At 36.4% G+C, this 18,402-nt stretch overlaps 1 protein-coding gene and 1 pseudogene across 2 annotated transcripts in view; one reads left to right on the forward strand and one right to left on the reverse strand.

Annotated features, from left to right (window-relative positions):
* Positions 1-1,525: 1,525 nt before the first annotated feature.
* KDM5A (lysine demethylase 5A) overlaps positions 1,526-18,402 on the reverse strand; it is a 73,403-nt gene continuing 56,526 nt past the window's right edge. Inside the window, exons 25-28 of the mRNA XM_081058313.1 lie at positions 15,357-15,516; positions 12,251-12,471; positions 9,617-10,027; positions 1,526-3,123 (exon numbers count right to left, since the gene is read on the reverse strand). Coding sequence (XP_080914439.1) covers positions 2,917-3,123; positions 9,617-10,027; positions 12,251-12,471; positions 15,357-15,516 — 999 coding nt within the window. The 3' untranslated portion in view covers positions 1,526-2,916. The remainder of the gene's footprint in view (positions 3,124-9,616; positions 10,028-12,250; positions 12,472-15,356; positions 15,517-18,402) is intronic.
* LOC308501644 (leucine zipper transcription factor-like protein 1) lies at positions 13,533-14,645 on the forward strand (annotated as a pseudogene). Its single transcript has 2 exons — positions 13,533-14,387; positions 14,587-14,645. The product of its transcript is annotated as a leucine zipper transcription factor-like protein 1 (transcript).

The following is an 18,402-nucleotide window of genomic DNA, read 5'->3' on the forward strand; positions in this document are numbered from 1 at the left end:
CCCTCCCCCAACAAGAAAGCTACGAACTACCAATGCTGTAGTTATACTTGTAAACTTGGGTCTGTATAGTTCCAATGACTTACACTTTGAAACTACCAAAGACCTACCATTTTTAATTTGTAAACAGTAATTTCCTCTAACTGAAACCAATGTTTTATATTAGAGTATCAGCATTCTTTAAATAGATGAATCTTAGTTCAATTCCAAAATTGTACATTTGTACACATTAATTTTTCTTTCTCTCTCTCTCTCTCTCTTAAACTAATTTCTCTCATCTGTTCTTCTCGACCTTGGTCTAAATCTATGGTCAAGAGTCAGACCAAATCCTCTAAGACTTTTAAATAAATATAGAAAATCCAACAGTATCAATTAAATGACATATATGTTTCAAAATGTTAGAAGAAAAACAGGAGGCTATTATTCATGGTTGGAAACTGCCCTGCCTTTTTCTCTCAGGTCTCTCTAGAAGGCAAATACCTTATTAAGAACATAAAGTATTCCCTAAACAGCCACCTATATCCATCTACCATACTCCAGGAAGCAAAGCACCTCAGCCAGCTTTCTCAGCTTCCTCATGCCCCTCCACTGATGGTTGAGTAGTTAATGGGTGAGTAGGAAAGAAAAATAGAATTTTTTTAATGTATTCCACACAGCCATCACTTAAAACTGCGTTTAATTTTTAACCCACAATATTGGAAGATTTTTACAAAGACCAAAAGGCAAAAAATAATTGTGCTTTCTTCTATAACATCAACCAAATGAAATTCTTAACTAAGTAATATCTTTATATAGCTTGGCAAATGGATACTTATGAAATTGGTTGGTTATTTTGCAATATCCACTGAAATCTTAAATCCCACACTTGACATGAGATACTCAAGACACTTGCAGAGCAATGCTTGTGAACCTCTTAACAGGTCAAAACACTCAAAAAGTTATATACGATTAAGGAAAGAGTGGCTAAAAAAAATAGTATGAACAATAGCGAAAGCATTTACACAACTGGACTTTATAGAAGAGCTTTTTTTTCCCCGGAAAGATGCCTTTTGAGTTAAATCTCGTACCCACTCAAACTGTAACTGGACAGTACATTTCACTTCTAGTTACTAGAAGACATTTCTTTAAAACAAATTGGGGCAAAATGGGAAGGGGAGACAATAAGCTATTCTTTAGGCCCACCACGCTGCCCCCCTTTTAAAAGTAAAACTGATGAATTTAAGTCAAACCACAGATTTTTAAACCAAATTAAAGGGACACAGGATAGTGAAGACAAAACACTATTTTTAGCTTGTTTGGTTTTTTTTCTTAAAAAAAAATGAGTCCCCTTCTCACCCTTCTAATAAGAGTTTCCACACAGGTTACCTAACACCTTAGCAAGAACAGAGAACACAACAGGAGGGAGGAGACACAGCACCATAGTTTCAAACATTCACATTCACATACAAACACAAAATAAAATAGCTGTCACAGATATAGTAAGACCAAGTTTCCCAAGAGACAGGGACAAGTCCCAACACACAAAGGAAATATAATTATTTATTTGAACAAAAACAATATGGAAGATCTGGTCAGGCTAGGATGGAGAAGGAAGTGCTAACTCCTTGTACTACAAGGAAGGAATGGGATTTCTTTATTGAAAAGCAAAAAAAGAGTAAGCAAGCCCCCAAATGGATTTTTGATACTGAAACTCTGTCATATGCTGCTGGTAACAGTAAATATATATATTTATATATTGATATATGTATATTAAAAAAGGAAAAATAATCTATTTATAGAATAGTCAGTAGTCAGAGACATTTAGAAAAAAGTAAAAACAAGTCCTTTTTTTTTAAAAAAAATTGATTTACTAAAACAACTTCATCACCCCAAGGTCCTCCAGCCCGACATCCTCTGATGAAGCCATGGTGTTACTCAGCAGCATCTGCTGTGGCCACAATCAGGAATGAATCGCCTGTTGGGCACAGTAGACATGGCGTCAGGGCTGCAAGGCAAAAGCTGTTATGTGCTGGTCTTGCTCACGGCCATGCCTGAAGCCTGGTGGTATCTGGTACTGGGGAATGCAGGGCTCCCCAAAAAGCATGCATCACTGTGGCTCAGTAAAACATTGGCTTGTCTTCTTTTCTGCAGAAGCCTGGATCCATGTACCTGCTCTTCTCTAAAATGTAGACCCAAGACAGCAAGACTTCTCTAAGCCAAAAAAGGCTCCTTGCCTAGAAATAATACAAGCTCCTCTTTCCAGAATCCAATCTAGTCAGATTTCTGAACTAGATGCCATCCTCCTCCTTAGGAAGATATGGTGACCTGCCTCTCATTTGGGGTTTTCTTCTTGGTACAAACAAGTACAAGTAGCTGAGATATATGGACTGTGCTACAATCCCAAGACATCTAACAGGAGTTAACTTCAGCCCTGTTCCTCTCCTAGTTGTATCTGCAGGGCATTAAATGCCAGGTAACAGTGGGGAAAAAAGTCGAACTCTGACTCCTCTGCAACTATCCTAACTAAAGAGATACAATAACCAGCAGCACCAGATGGTGCTACCCCAGGCTGTAAACCTCTAACGGCTAGCAACTGGCCCTAAGCCACACCCTACATGCCCTGCGGCACACCAACAAATGTAATGCCAGCTGGCCACCCTGGAGCTTAAGTCTGGCCTTAATTTAACAAACCATACTCAGAGGAGACACAAACTGAAATACTGGCTGCTGTACCAAAGAAGACACCCTCTGCACAGATGTGCTGATACAGAACGTAGCTCACACGATCCATGCAAAGAGGAAGTCAGCTAAGAGGACTTGCTCTGAAGGCCATTCATCTTTGGAAGCAACACTGTGAGTGCATCTAAACCACCTGACTTGATGACTAAGGTCTCTCAATGTGGTCCATTTTCCTCACGTCCCAAACTAACCCAGCATCTGCTAACTGGTCTCCTTAAGGTCCTCCATTGGTAGTTTGTAGCTCATTATGAAGGAGGGAGCTGGAGCTTGACCTGGGCTATCTGGCCCCTGCTTCTTTGCACAGTTTATACAGATGTAATCTTCATTTTCCGCCATTTCTGGAGAGACACCCACACAGACTTGATGAAACCACTCATCACAGCCACCATCACATTGTACCCAGTCTACCTGCAGAAGACAAGATTGGGAAATGGTTAAATTACATCATTCCTGAGCCTAAAATAAAAGCAAACCAAAAAGCTTTCTTGGCTTAAATGATAGCAAATAATCAGGATGTCCAGAGATAGATAATGACTTCTTATGGGGTTCTTTTTTAAAGAAAGAAGCTAGGAAGTGAATACCCCAAAAGTGTATTTTACCAGAATGTGTCCACTAAATGAGGCCTCGTAGGTACTGCATTACCTCCTAATACCTGGGGCTCCTTGTGAGGCAGAAACATGTTTGAGAAAAACTTGACAAAAAAGAAACTTCTAATAGAGCAGGCAGGTAGTTTTAGCTAATATTAACAATTTCTAGGCTCTAAGACAATGCAATTGTCAATCAAGAAAGGCAGAGCACAACAATGTGAAGGCAATCCTGTGTATTAACTTTATTTCAAAGAGATAAGCCAAAGTACTAAGAGCATTAAATACCTTTTTAGAAAAGCAGTCACATAGGCCACTTTTAAAACTAATATTTTTTATTCTTCTCTTCTTCCGTTACAAATACAACTCCCTATAAAAAGTTAGCAAATATCAGAGGTCAAATCTTACAAATTAACCAATTAAAACAGTCAAAAGACACAGGTCAATAGATCACTCTGGGGTTTAAAATTAAAGTGTGGATAACTGATAGGTCAGTGGCAGATGCCAGGTGAACTTTGACCCCTCAGAGAATACTGTCATTACAGGAGGCTAGAAAGGGACTGTCATTTGGTGACTTTAAGCCTTGGGCCTAGAGTTAAAAATAAGGTAATTTCTGGCTTTGGAAAGTATATTTGGAAGGTGACTGTGGTAGTTTTTAAAGCTGATGTCATGGCAGACGAGAACCTTTAAAATTAAAAGAGCTGCTCTTTCTCTCCCCAGTGCTTTCAACTTTCAATGAAATGAAAGTTGATCATTTCATTGGCAATGTAGGAAGCCACTTAAAACAATGAGCATTGCCAGATATCAAAGTAAGCAGTATGAAGGGATCAAGTAAGTATCCCAGAACAGCTTATGAAAAAAAAAACAGAGGAAAAAGAGGTTTTAGCTAGGTAAATGAGTTCAGGGAAAATGAGTTTTCAAAATTAGTTTCCATGTACTATAAAAACTTGTCAAAACTATGACAGTCATGTTAGTAGTTTTAGGGTTATTATAAAGGGTGGGAGAAATCATTTGTCAAAATAATCTTTCTGCTTTTACTGTTCCTATTCTAGAGTTCTACAGTTTAAGAAACTGTCGTGTAGTATAAAGATGACTGAATTCAGTCAGAAGTTCTGAGTTCCAATGTGTACGATTTATGGCAAGTCATTTAATCTTATTAAGACTAAATTTCCTTATCTGTAAAGTGGCAATAACATCTTGTTGACAAGAATTATTTAGGAGATCAAATGAAATAATGTATGGCAAAACACCTAGTTAATGCCTGGGATAGTGGAGGCACTTTTTAATATCACAGTTTCTGGGCTCTACTCATTATTCTACTTTACACAAAACATTTTACACCTTGAAATAACTGCTGAAAGTGTAGCTGAAACCCATCCCAAACCTACAGATTCAGAATATCTTGGGGGTACAAACCAGAAGCCTACATTTTTACAGCCCCCATGTAATTCTTATATATTCTAAATTATTTTACTTATTTCTTATATATTATAAATTTGATCATCACTGACACTTTGTGATACTGCTTTCTGTAAATTCAGAGCAACTTAATTCTTTCTTAAAACACGATGTTTTTTTTCCTGTAATTGTGTAAATGTTTAGCTTCTGAAGTCTGTAGTAAAGAAAATAACTGATCAAAATGGAGATAGAAAAGGGAGACAATGACTTCTGTGGAACAAAATAAAGGTACTACTGCAAGCAGGTGAAGATGTACGGTACTAATTTGACAACAAGTAAACTCAGGATAAGTGTTTTGGCTATTTGGAGCCAGTGAAGGGAACTGGAAAGATAAACTGTTTCTTTGGGCCACCCAGATTGGAGGTATTATCCTGTTTGTGATGCCACCCCTGAATGAAGATAACTCTACTCCTACCTCCAATCCTCTTAATCCAGTCCAGTCCCCAGTCTTGATAATCCATAGGGTAAGAAAGTTACTAATTTACCAGTATTTTCTGCCAAGAAAAGTGGTCTCGTGTCTTTTAAAACCTAATTCTGCACTATACTCACTGGCTTCCAGTTTCCAAAAATTAAACCTATCACTCTCAAATAAGGAAGACAAAAATCTTCCCTTTTGTGATTTTGGCTGGAGGTCCATTCCTAGGCCTAGTTCTCCCACAATTTCAAAAAGCATGTAACTTCTTGAGATATTCACTGGTACACAGATTATATCCCAGGCTATCGGTTAGATAACAATTTACACTGATAATCTAGCAGGGATAAAAAAGTCCTTTTCTTACTGCTATCTTTTTATCATGTTCATCCACTAACAGTCAAACTCCAGTTGTTTGAAAAGATCCACAGGATCACAGAGCAAACTAAAGTTTGGAATATCAACTGAATCCACAGAAAATTTTGACACACAGGCCAACAGACTGTAGTAGCCCAAAAACTCAAGAACACAGAATTTGGCTAACTGCATTATTAAGTTCTAATAATAATTTCCCCTTTCACTATTTCTGGGAGATGTACTTATCAAATCACAAAAATAATTATTTAAAAACTTTATAGGTATGAGCTGTTCAAATATCAACTGATAAGAGATTTAACATTATAGTACAAATAGGTTACTGGGCTTGGATTTGAATGTTTAAAAGAGAAATATAGTAAACAGGAAATAATGTAAGTTTGACATTTCAGGTTTTACTGTATGGTTTCATGATTACACTTAAGAAAAATATTTGGCATATTTTGTTCATTCCTTACAGCATATTATTGCACTGTGAAAAAAGAAAGCCTGGTGATTTATTGATATTCTTAGCTTAGTTACCCAATTGAGCTTTTGTTCTTTTGCCATTCAATCTTTTTTGTACCAAGGTTCCTTGCAAAAGTCAGGTTTGAAAAATTAAAACAATCTGCTTAATGAAATACAATATAACGTATGTTCAGAATCCTTGTATTTTTTGGTGATCTCAGCATTAAGTAACTAACCTCCCAGTCTGCCCAAGACTAATGGGCAAAAAGCTTTTTAAATCAGAGTGACTAACAAATGGTAAAAGGGAGAGATACAAGTTTATCAACTAAATCTCTATTTACCATGTCAAACTTCTTATGGAACTAGTAAGGGGTAAGGGAAAGGCCCACAGGAAGAGGATATAAAAGATAAAGGAAAAAAAGTCTATTTTAATAAATAAGATGATTAAACGTTTATCCTAATAAGCAAAAATAAGTTACTTACATACTAGCTTGAAAGAATATGTGCCTTGGAGACCCCCGGGGCGCCTCCTCAGCCTCTCCCAGTCCACAGTGAATAACCAGGGCGGGTTGGAGGAGGAACTGTTCATACTAGAGCCCTTTTCACCCACCCCTAAGGATCCCCCACACGCCTCCCCACCTTTGATTAGAATATGTATTGTGAAGAGTGGGAGTGGGCGAGGGGGCTTAGCCAGTGCTAACCCTGACCTCCAACACGGCTCTAGCCCTCCACTCTGAGCTGGAAGGGGTCTGTCTCTGCCAAGGGAAGGGGATTAGCAGCACCCCCGACACCCTCCCCGTGACCACACCAGCTAAAGGAGTGGGGCAGAGTTGGGAAGATCCACCCCAACCTCTGCCTGGCCTGCCACAGGGGGACCCCAACATTCCAGCCACCCCCATCATGGTGCTACAGGCCCTGCCCTGAGGCCCACAAACCCCTCCCCAGGAAGCCCTATATCAATAAAGTTTTGTCTCGTGTAGAAAAAGAAATATGCTTCTTCAAGTTAACTTGTTTTACTCTTAGTACCTATAAGACTGAAAGGGGCAGAGTTTAGACAGAAAAAAATTCTGAACCTTAAAACTAATTTTTTAAAACTAATTTTTCATTATTATTTTAAAAATTAATTTCATCTTGGAGTTAATCTGACAATGATGTGGAGAGATATTTTTTCTAAAAAACCTTTTACATTATTCTGATATATTTTTCTTTTGTCTTTCTAAGACATCTTGAAATTAAGGCTAGATAACATTTAGGTAATCCTTCAAAGTTTTCTCAATCTGCATTTTGGGGAAACAGTTAATAGTAAGTATTGGTTAGAAAAATGGAAAATGTCCATTTACCTAAATATGAACTAACCCTAGAAATTATTTTTTTTTTCCTGTGTATTTTAAAGAACACAGACTTCCCTAAAAAATGTTCTTTTCTTGTCATCATTATGTTCAAAAGATATGTGCCATGCATTAATTTGGTTTTCTTAGAGAAACACTGTACTTCAAATTGAGAAAGTTGTAAAATTCTCTACAAAGTTTTTAAAGAAGTACACCTTTTATGTAGTAAAACTGGTGTCAGAAACACTCAAGAGAACGACAAAAATTGTAAAACAGTAATGATGAACAAAATGTTTAAAATCTGAAATAATTTGTTTAACATTAAACACATTATAGAAATACAACATTTACTAATGGCAGGTTAAAGCACACACTGCTAACCTTTATATGTGTCTTAACAGTTTAAAATAGATATTTTCTCTGAATATTCAGTTAAATCTCCTTTTGCTCCATTAAAATGAGATAACTTTCTAAAGTTTCAAAAAAAATCTATAATGTTAGGAGCTAATATCAGATCTCATTTAAAAATAATGATCACATCTTAGCATTTACATTGCATTTTCGGTTAACAAATGCTTTCATGTAGATTTCACTTATTCTGCATAACCCCAAGAGGAAACAAGGCATGTGTTAATTTAACAACTTTACAGCAGATGAGAAAAACACTCCCTGTAGTGTTTATATGCTACCTGAAGATAATAATTGGGATAATAGATGAACTAAACTGTATTTAAAATTCTGAGCAGAGAGGGAAGAGATTAAGTGAAAAGGAGAAAAACAAGAAAGTAAAAGGCTCATGATAGTTATAAACACTGTAAGAAAGACAATAATAAAGCTTGAAAAGGATACATATTTTGCTGACAGTACTGAAACTACCATAAAATTAATTAAAGGAGAAAGAAAAGAGAGAAGTTGTTGCTAACACTTTGGTATCCAAAGAGAAACAGTTAACCTTTCATCATTTCAAGTTCAAAATAAAAGATAAAAATAGTACACACATATATAATGTATCTACCAAAATGTCTTAATGTTTATAATATGTAAAAACCGCTTATGAAATTGACAAAGATACAAAAGAGAATAGACAGTATGACATGATATAAAATAAACTTATAGAAACTATATAGAAAAAGGATTGGAAGGAGACACAAAAATATTTGTAGTTAGTGGAAGGTCAGACTATGGAATATATATTTTACTACATATTTGTTTCCCAAAAATGAGTGGAAAACCTTTAATATGTATACAGAAAGTGTCATGAAGCTTTGGAATGTGTTTTTTACTTCCATCTCAGGTACTGGTGGGGTGGGGATATTAATGGAGAGAACCTGTTCTGCGAGCCAGGTAACCAGGCTTCTACTTTTGGTTTTGCCACTAATTAGCTCTGTGACTTTGGTCATATCATTTATCTTCACTAAGTCCTGGTTTCATTGTTTGTAAAATTAAGAGCCCTGGATAATGGGGCCTTTTCAAACTCTAACAAGTCTTTGATAGAGGAGGGAAGTGAGGGAATAATAATGCAGTTATATTTATTTTGTTCATATGTTCAAATTGAAGAGCTATTAAAACTCTAAATATCAAGTGGTATAATAAGCATAATAACATTAAAACTATGAATTTACAAATAATCTTGATGGGAACTATAACAGATGCCTCCAGTCAGGTAATGAACTGGGATTTTTCATCAAGTCCATCCATCTTTCTCAGAACGTTTATGTTACTTAAAGAATGGCCATTGCACATAACAACCATACTTAAAATTTAGGGCTAAAAAATTTAAAGTAGCACCTTGTTTATTATTTTTTATAAGGGAATTTGAAAAAATCACATTCCACTTAGGAGAGTGCACAGAGGACTGAGTGTGGATACGACACAGACCGAAAGGGAAGATTTAACCCATTAGTTTTAGGTTGTAGACCAAATCGTAATGCTATTTGCCAGAGCTCTTAGAATACTGGCCCAGGATTTTTTCAGGCCACTGTGGCTAACTGACAAGGTACTTAGTTCCCCAAGTCACCCTACAAGGAAGGCACAAGACCATTTTGAAAGTTGTGTCAACTGCTTATGAAATGTACTGCTGCCCCCAGATTATCACAAAGCTTCTCTCTGCTCTTGTCTCATTATATTCACTAAGTATATGATTTTTTAAAAACAACGTTTCTTCTACTAAGCAGCCTCATGATTCAAAAGTTTATAGAAAGTGTAGAAAACATACAAAATCAGACTATCGTTTATCAAACATCTCCACAAGCTGCTTCTTGCTGGCTCACATCTGACTACACCTCGTGAGAACTCACCTTGTCCTTGCAGGGCCGTTGGCAGTTCTGTGCTGCACACACAGCATTCTCATCATCAGATTCCTCTGCTCCTGACCAGTCATACTTGGAGGGGATGTCCAGCACTTTTTTCTCTCTCTTCTTCTCAGTATTCTCTTTGACAAGTTCAACTCTGGCTGCAGCAGCCTTTTCCTTCTTTTTCTTTCTCTCTTCTTCTTTTGCTAGTTTCTTGGCCAGTTTGTTCAGCTCCTTTGATTTTTCCGCACCTAATTTTAATTTCTTCTTTTTAGGTTTATCCATTTTCTTTAACTCCTTGGACTTCTGTTTTCCTTCTCCAAAAAGCTGTTCTACTTTTTCTAGCTTCCGTTTCCGTTTCTTCTCTGAAGAATCCTTGCCTTTTATTTTTAATGGTTTCTCTTCCATGCTATCATCCTTTAAAAATACAGAATTAGAAACAATTTTAAAGCAACACATTTAAAAAGTTTTATTCTCTTACACGAGGTATCTTAAATAGTCAAATACATAGACACAGAGTATAATAGAGGTTAGTGGGGACTGCGGAGAGGAGGAAATGGGATTTATTGTTCAATGGGTATACAGTTTCTATTTGGGATGTTTAAAAACTTGAGGAAATAGACAGTAGTAATCATTGCATAACATTGTGAATGTAATTAACACAAGTGAACTAAAAGGATTAAAATGGTAAATTTTGTGTTGTGTTCCCTATATCACAATAAATATTCTAAAGATATTTAAAAGACATTTTAAGAAGGCAAATATAATATTCAATGAAGATAACTCAACAGTAGATCATAAGGGCAAGCCCTAAATAAAATGTCTCACTTATTTCTAGCTTGCTAGGGGAAAAAGGGGCAAAAAAAATTCACTGTTAGCATATATTAATACAGTCTGTAGTACACCTGTTTAATTGAGATGAAAACATACACAGAAAGCTAAATGTACTAAATGTATGCTAAATTATGTAAAAACTTTTTTGGTCTTCATTTACCACTACTAAAGTATTTTATTAACTCAGTAAATTCTTGGAGGTTAAGAAGTTATTTAAGGGGGCGGCTGGTCAGCTCAGTTGGTTAGAGTACAAGGTTGCCGGTTCGATCCCCACATGGGCTACTATGAGCTGCGCCCTCCACTAGATTGAAACAACTACTTGACCTGGAGCTGATGGGTCCTGGAAAAACACACTTAAATAAATAAAAAAAGTTTTAAAAAAAAAGTTGTCAGATGCAATTTGCTAATATCTTTTAAAAAAAAAAAGAAAATTAAAAAAAAAGTTATTTAAAATGTTATCAAAATATATAAAATGGTATCCATGACCTCACGATAGAGGGCTGTAGTGACTTTGGCAAGGGCTAGAAAATTGTTGATGTGACAAAGCAAAAAAATTTATTATTTTTCTTTTCAACTTTCTCGTATTGCTATTATGTGCCAATGTAATAAACATTAAAAATTTTAACAGTCAAAGTATGTCTGGTAATAGAAACAAGTGGGAGGCAGAAAAAAAAAATACCGAAAAACATAAGCTTGATATAATTACATAGAAAACAACACTTGAGAATTCAAATTTCCACAGGTTTGCGACTGGAAAATCTTTGACAGGAACCTAAGAATCTGCAGAATCCAAAAAAACACTGCATTATAGATGTCTATCACATCTTGAACAAGATATTTAACTTCTCAATACTTTGTGTTTCCTTATATGTAAAATAAAGACGATCAGATGAGATCATGAATGTGAAAAAATGCTCTGCCGACTGGAAAACTTGATTTATTTTAGGCTACCTTCAATCTGACTTCCAAATCAAAAGCCATATGCTAAGTATACCTATACCGTGTATTATGTGAGGCCTGGTCTTACAGTAAAATAAGACAGGGACTTATATTAATGTTTGCTACAAAAGACACATTTGAGCTGATTGTACAGCTAGGTCTTATTTTCGGGGAAACACAGTATCAACTGATGGTGAACATTGTATCATTCCATTACATGGAAACAAGAAAAGAATAATGAAATGAATAATGGGGAATTAAATTCCAGAATTGATTAGAATCCAGGTCTCTTTGTTTTTACTAGGTGAGTGACCTTAGGCAAGTTTCCACTTCTCTGGTCTTTAATTTCTTCATATGCAGAAGGGCTAAATGCTTGCCCTGTCTGTCCTTTCTGCTCTCTTCTTCAGGATTATAGTGGAGATCAAATGAGATCATGGATATAAAAATACTGTATAAATAAATTATAAACTGTTATGCAAGTGTAATATATGTATGTGGACTCTACCTTTTCACTTCTATTTAACTATTTCCTTGGCAAGCTTCCTTTTTTGACCACTGTATTGTCCCTTGCCTAACATTTTGGGCCTTTCAATACAGAGAGGTGTTCTAAACAACTGGTTTAGAACAACCAGTGGTTTTCAGTACTCCCCTTTCTTTTTAACAGGAATGGCCTCCTGCCCTCACCCCCCAATTAAACATCACATAAAAAACAAAGTAGAACTCCTTTGACTTAATGGGAAGGAAAATAGGATAGCCAGAATACTACCCATTCAGCCATCCCCCCTTGCCAGCATTTGTGGTACCTCCAAGGAACTTCGGCATTCTAAAGTTTTACAACCCCTGTTTAAGTGCGCTTTAAATCTATACCTCCATGATATGCAGAAATCTGTCTTCAGAGGGTGGGTGTGTGGCCTGCAAAATCCGCCATATGTGTTGAGTCTCATCCAGAGATACTTCTAGGAGATCTCCAACCATCATAAGTTCTTCCAGCTGGGCTTTAGCCCCAGGTGATAACTCCAACACGGGAGGTTCCAAACTTCGGGGCACCAAAGGGCTCTTCCGAGGTTGTTTCCTTGGGGTGCTAGAACCTTTCAAAAACAAAAACAAAACAAATAAATAAAAATGAAAACTGGGGGGGAAAATACAATGTTTTCAAAGAAAAAATTTAGGGAAATGGTTCCTCCTCCCCCAATACTTACTTAGATGTATCTGGATTCATTGCATCAGTATGAAAGTGAAAATGAAATTAGAAACAAAGACAGAATAGAAAGATCTAGAATTCTAATGCCCACTCTAAAAAATTGGTTTAGAGTAAAAAAACCGGTTTCTTATTAATCCTTGATCCTTTATACTGTGACAGAAGGGGAAAGGGAATAAGAAACAATTTCTTAACCCATGCTCTCTCTCTCCTTTTTAGAGGATGCCAAAAGGTTAAGCATATAACTACCCTAGATAAATAAACGGGTTTTTCCCTAATAAACAGACAATACAATTAACTTTTGAACAAGGCGGGTTTGAACTGCACAGGTCCGTTTATATGTGGATTTTTAAAAAATGCATTTAAATGGACCAACACAGTTATCCATGTATAAGTGGAAGTGGACCTGTGTAGTTCAAACCCACCTTGCTCAAGGGTCAACTATATTTTTAATCCAAAATTGGGAATCTGTATGCAGAGCCAACTTATGTTATATAGGAATCAACTGCGGTGACCTGGTGCCCCTAAGCCCCTTGTTCTTCAATGGTTAATCGTAATATGCTGCCCCATAAAATTCTGAATTTTACTGTGAAGAGAGAAACACCCTCCATTTTTCAGAGATGTCACCTAAAACAGTGTGACTTAGTTTCACTGGCGGGGAAAAAAGTGAACACAACACAGAAATTATCTACCAAGGAAAGGAAGAACTTTCTAACAATTAAAGCTTTCCAAAATCAGAATGAATATTCTTAAAAAGCAGCAAGTTCCACAATAATTGGTAATGAACAGATAGAGGCTAAATGACTACTTCTCGAGATTTTATACAAGTGAGAGAGAAGCCCAACCTCCCTCCTCATCCTCTGTGCTCCAACCACCCTCTGTGATCGCAGATTCAGCCAAGCGTTGCCTGGCCGCTCCCGCACCTTGAGGCTGTGACTCCCACCCATTGCAATGGCAGAGTTGGGCCTAAATAAGCACCATCAAAATGAAGTGATTAATTTTATACATTTTGCTCATTCAAAAAGAGGCTTGAAACTCAAAACTGTATAGTCCTGCTTCCAAGACCTCAAGGAGAGCAGACTGGTGGAGGAGACTTTCCCTAGATAAAATCCCCAAATTCCTGAGCGGCTTCCAGGCTCCACAGTGAGGTGGAGTCTGAGCTCATCAGCATGGCCTATCCCAAGGTGCTACTACTGCACCGCTTTTCTCACAAGCCGAGAAGTGGTATCTCAAGCTACAGATACCTCTGCACTTGAAAACAGAATTATTAGAACAAGTTGTAGAATTTACATCTTCAAATAAAAAGCCCATCATAGATATCATAAAGCCAAAAAACAAGGAAATCTTCTTAAGACTCCTTCTTAAGACTTTAAGAAAGAGAAACTGAAGTCAAGCCTGAAGACCACTGAAATACAGGCTACAAAATAAATGCACTGGATAAGGAGTCAAAATGAGAAAGAGCACTGCAAGATTTACAGCTTGATCAAGGAAATCAAAAGGATTTTTTGCCACTTTCAAGAGTGAGTTTCAACGGCTTGAGCCGGAGTCGGGGGGAGGAGGCAAAAGAAAGGGGGGGGAATATATTCAAAATAAATAAATACATAAAAGGTATTTTTTTAAAAAGTGAGTTTCAGACACTTAATGACAAGACAGAAAAAAACCAGAAGTCCCTGGAGGAGAGTCTAGTGACAAAGAAGCACGACCTACTCAGTGCTCAGCAGCAGCTGAGCATGGCTGAAAAGGAATTAGATAAGAAATTCCAAGAAACAACAGCTTAACGAAATACGAAAGAGATTTATTATTGTTGTTATTATTATTGGGGAATATTGGGGAACAGTGTGTTTTTCCAGGATGTCAAATCATTTTGGTTTTTTTCCAATCTAATTGTGGGGGGCACAGCAGTGCTCATGGCACCAAGGTGGCTGGTTCAAGTCCCACATGGGCCAGTGAGCTGCAACCCCCCACAACTAGATTGAGAACAATGACGAAAGAGATTTTTACCAAGAAAACGACCAAATCAAAGACCTGAGGAAAAGACTGGCAAAATATAAACCCAAAGATTAAAAACCAAAGAAGATTTAATCCGGAAGCTGCCACAGAGTGAAACCGCAAGCTGTTCCTCACGAGGCCAGCCGTGTATTTGGAAGCAGCTTGTTATGTTATAGTCCCTCTTCATTTTTCTAACATTTAGACAGGGCTTCTAATATTTAGAACTGGAGTTCCTATTTTTCAGCTGCCTAACTGAGGAGAGAGAAATCCTACTGGTTCTGGTCAGTCACCCCAAACCCCTCTGCTGAGTACTCCGGAGTCTCAGTTCAGGTGCACTAAGAATTCTTTACAGTAAAGAAGAGATTTTTAGAGTGGGAAGAAGAGGCTTATCTTTTTGTAGTAATATAAAGAGTATACCTTTCTAATAAATGTTAAAGCTAGCAATATCTATACTTATGCATTTCCCAGGGTAAACATATAGTTATTAAAGATAGTTATTATAAATAAACCTTATTTTATAAAATAAAAAAAAAGAGATGAGACTAGATGGCCTCTAAAGTTCTTCTAATTAGGAGTCAATAATTTTATGTAAGTTTTCAGGTTATCACCTAATGACAGAAAATACAAATAGTGACTAGCTTTTCCTAACCAAAATTGCATTTTCAGGTTCTAGCAGCATTTCATGGCAAACATTTGTATTTGAGATGAATAGTCTTGGTTAATCACAATGTTTTTTTCTCACTGGTTTCAGGCTTATCTTCTCCACTCTGTTTTAAAAGGTAATACCTTGAGGACAAGTCTTAGAAGCAGAAGAATAAGCATGTTCTGCACAGAATGAAGGCGCTGTCCACATGTGTGTGACCACTTCCTCAGACTTAATGGGAATCTCTTCATCACAAAAAAGATTGGGTTCCAGACTACTGGAGGACTTCACACTAGCTGTGTCCTGAAGAAGAAACAAAGAGGGGTATTCAGAATTAGAACCACTTATCCTACGACAAGGATTTAAATACAGGCTTTCAGGCTAAAACTTCTAATATTACACTGAAAAATATGACTTTAAAATTAAAGTCATGTTAATATTAAATAAGACAGAAAATGTCCAGTAGGGGAAAGAACAGTAATGACCAGTTTCATGACAAAAGGGAAAGAGTAAAGCTCAAAAATAATCCACCGAGATAATAAAGCTACAAAATTACTATTAAGTAATTTACCTTCTATAGTCTACAACTCATAGAAACTCCTATACCCACAATATAAGAACTTTGACCCTTTGAAAAAAATAAAATGGACTTAGGAGGAAAGATAGGTTTAGATGTAGTATCTTAAGGACACAAATCATTTAATCCTCTTTAAAGGTTTTCAAACCTGGAAGCTTACCAATTGCTCTTACTGAACACGGTGAAGAGCCTGACTGACCATATTCAAATTGTACAATTCTGACAGCTCTGATTAGGTCTCAGATGATTCTCTGCTGTGTTAGCCTCCATGAACTCAACATGTCAGAGCTTTAATGGTCAGAGTGCAATTAGAAAGACAGAAATCACATGTATTTCAACAAGGAATATGTAAAAAAAAAATAAACTGGTTAAATGTATATTAAAGGCTTGAAAAGGCAAAAGAAAAACACTGAGGTAACACCAAGATAATTGCAAAAAAAGAGTTGTCATCCCAAGGGCCTGAGGTAACAAAGGGCAGTGGGGTTGTTAGAACCGAAAAACTCAGAGGAGGAGCACCAGAGAGTTGGGACCCAGATCTGTGAGGGGAAGCAGTGCCAGGTAGTGCTGCTGTCTTTAATGGAACATGATGTGGTTGGTTTGGGGCTGGTGGGTTGTGTGGAAAAAGCAACAACTAGAAACTGGAAACAGTTGCCACTGCCAGGGTTAAAAAAACACCAAAAAAACATGTAGTTCAGATGATGACAGGAATGGAGAATAAAATGGGAAAGATCAAGTCCCTTCTCACTATTCAGACCATTAATTTTCTCTAATGTTCGCTATCGGCAGAAGGGAGGAAGCAGGCAAAGGACAAACGTGTAGAGGTTGGCACAGCCTGTGGACCAAACCCAGCTGGCAGCCTGTTTTTTGTAAGGAATGTGAGTTAAGAATAATTTTTACGTTTTTAAAGAATTGTTAAAAAACAAGAGAGAAATATGCGATAGAGACCTTAAAATATTTACTATACATTACATAGAATATTATATATTAACATACATTATGTAGATAGTAACACAACAATGTATATTAATATATATTACTTTACAGAAAAAGTTTACCAACCCCTGGAGTAGAGTCCCAGTCCCAGAAACACAAAGCAGATTATAAAAGAATGGGTTAGGAGAAGAGACAACAGATTAATGACTACATAATACCTGATTTTGTAAGATGCGTGAAAGGACTATCCTTATCATGAGACTACCCTTAACTAAACAGGATATTTAAAGGGTTTTATAAGAGGATTCTGGAAGACAATGCCACTCACTGAAAATTTAGGAATAGCAGTTCAAAAGCCTTCTTCCCTAGTCAAAATTTAAGTCCTAAAAAGCACCAGATGGGAGTACTGTAGTACTACTGTACTTTCCTATTTTAGTTGCCAGATGCTTCTTCTTAGTGACTGGAACTGTCTTTTATGACCTTGACTCTACTCATTTCGTTGTAATTCACACAGGGAACTTTCTGTTAAGCTTTCAAAATGGAAAGGACCGTGATGAGAAAATAACGATGTAAAGTAATGATAGGTAAAAAGAACTTTTAAAAAAGATTACTTCCCCAAGGTGAAGCATGAAATGTGAAAAGGTAAGTTAAAGATGCATTGTTAGCCCTAGATCAACCAATGAAAAAAATAAGAGGTATAATAAAAAGCCAATAAAAAAATTAAATGGAACATTTTTTAGAATTTCAATTAACCCAAAAAAAGGGAGGAAAAGAGCAACAGAGAAACAAAAAAACAAAGAACTTAATGAAAAATAAATAGCAAGATGGTCGACTTAAAACCAGTCATGTCAACAATTACATTAAATGTAAATGGACTAAGTACCCCAAATTAAAAAGACAGAGATCGTAATGTTAAAAAAAACAAGACTCAAACTATTTTATACATACATATGCAGAATACAGACAATAAAGGACCCTACTAATATATGCTGTCTATAAGAAATGCACTTTAAATATAGACACAGATAGGTTAAAAGTAAAAGGCAGATAAACAGGAAGCTTAAACAAATCACTTTCCCAAGGAGGAAAATTACAGTTCAGGCCCACTTGAACTGTAATTTTGCAAATATGCAAGAATGGTAGAATAGCCTCTCAGGGAGAAATGTGTTTTATGTATACCGTGTTTCCCCCAAAATAAGACCTAGATGGACAATCAGCTCTAATGCATCTTTTGGAGCAAAAATTAACATATAATTAATTTATGTAAATTAATTATATAACCATATATAATTATATAATTTATATAATACCTGGTCTTATTTTACTATTAAGATAAGACTAGGTCTTATCTTAATTTTTGCTCCAAAAGACGCATTAGAACTGATTGTCTGGCTAGGTCTTATTTTCGGGGGAACATGGTAGCTCCGTCACTCCATCTTAACTGGTATTAGGTCAGACTAAAGTCTAAGACAAAATCTACTCTATTTCCACTAAAGATCAAGCCATGCAAGTATTAACAAGGGTGGAGAAGAAAAAAAACATAAAGGAATATAAGTGCTTAACTTGCCTTTCTCTAAAATAAGCAATTACTGAAATACAAAAGAAAAAAAACTTCCTGTGAGATTATAGCTACTCCTTTCTGATGGGTAATTACGCATATATAAGCATTTGCAAAATAT

The sequence above is a fragment of the Rhinolophus hipposideros genome (genome assembly GCF_964194185.1).
Source record: "Rhinolophus hipposideros genome assembly, chromosome: 9".
Classification (NCBI taxonomy): Eukaryota; Metazoa; Chordata; class Mammalia; order Chiroptera; family Rhinolophidae; genus Rhinolophus; species Rhinolophus hipposideros.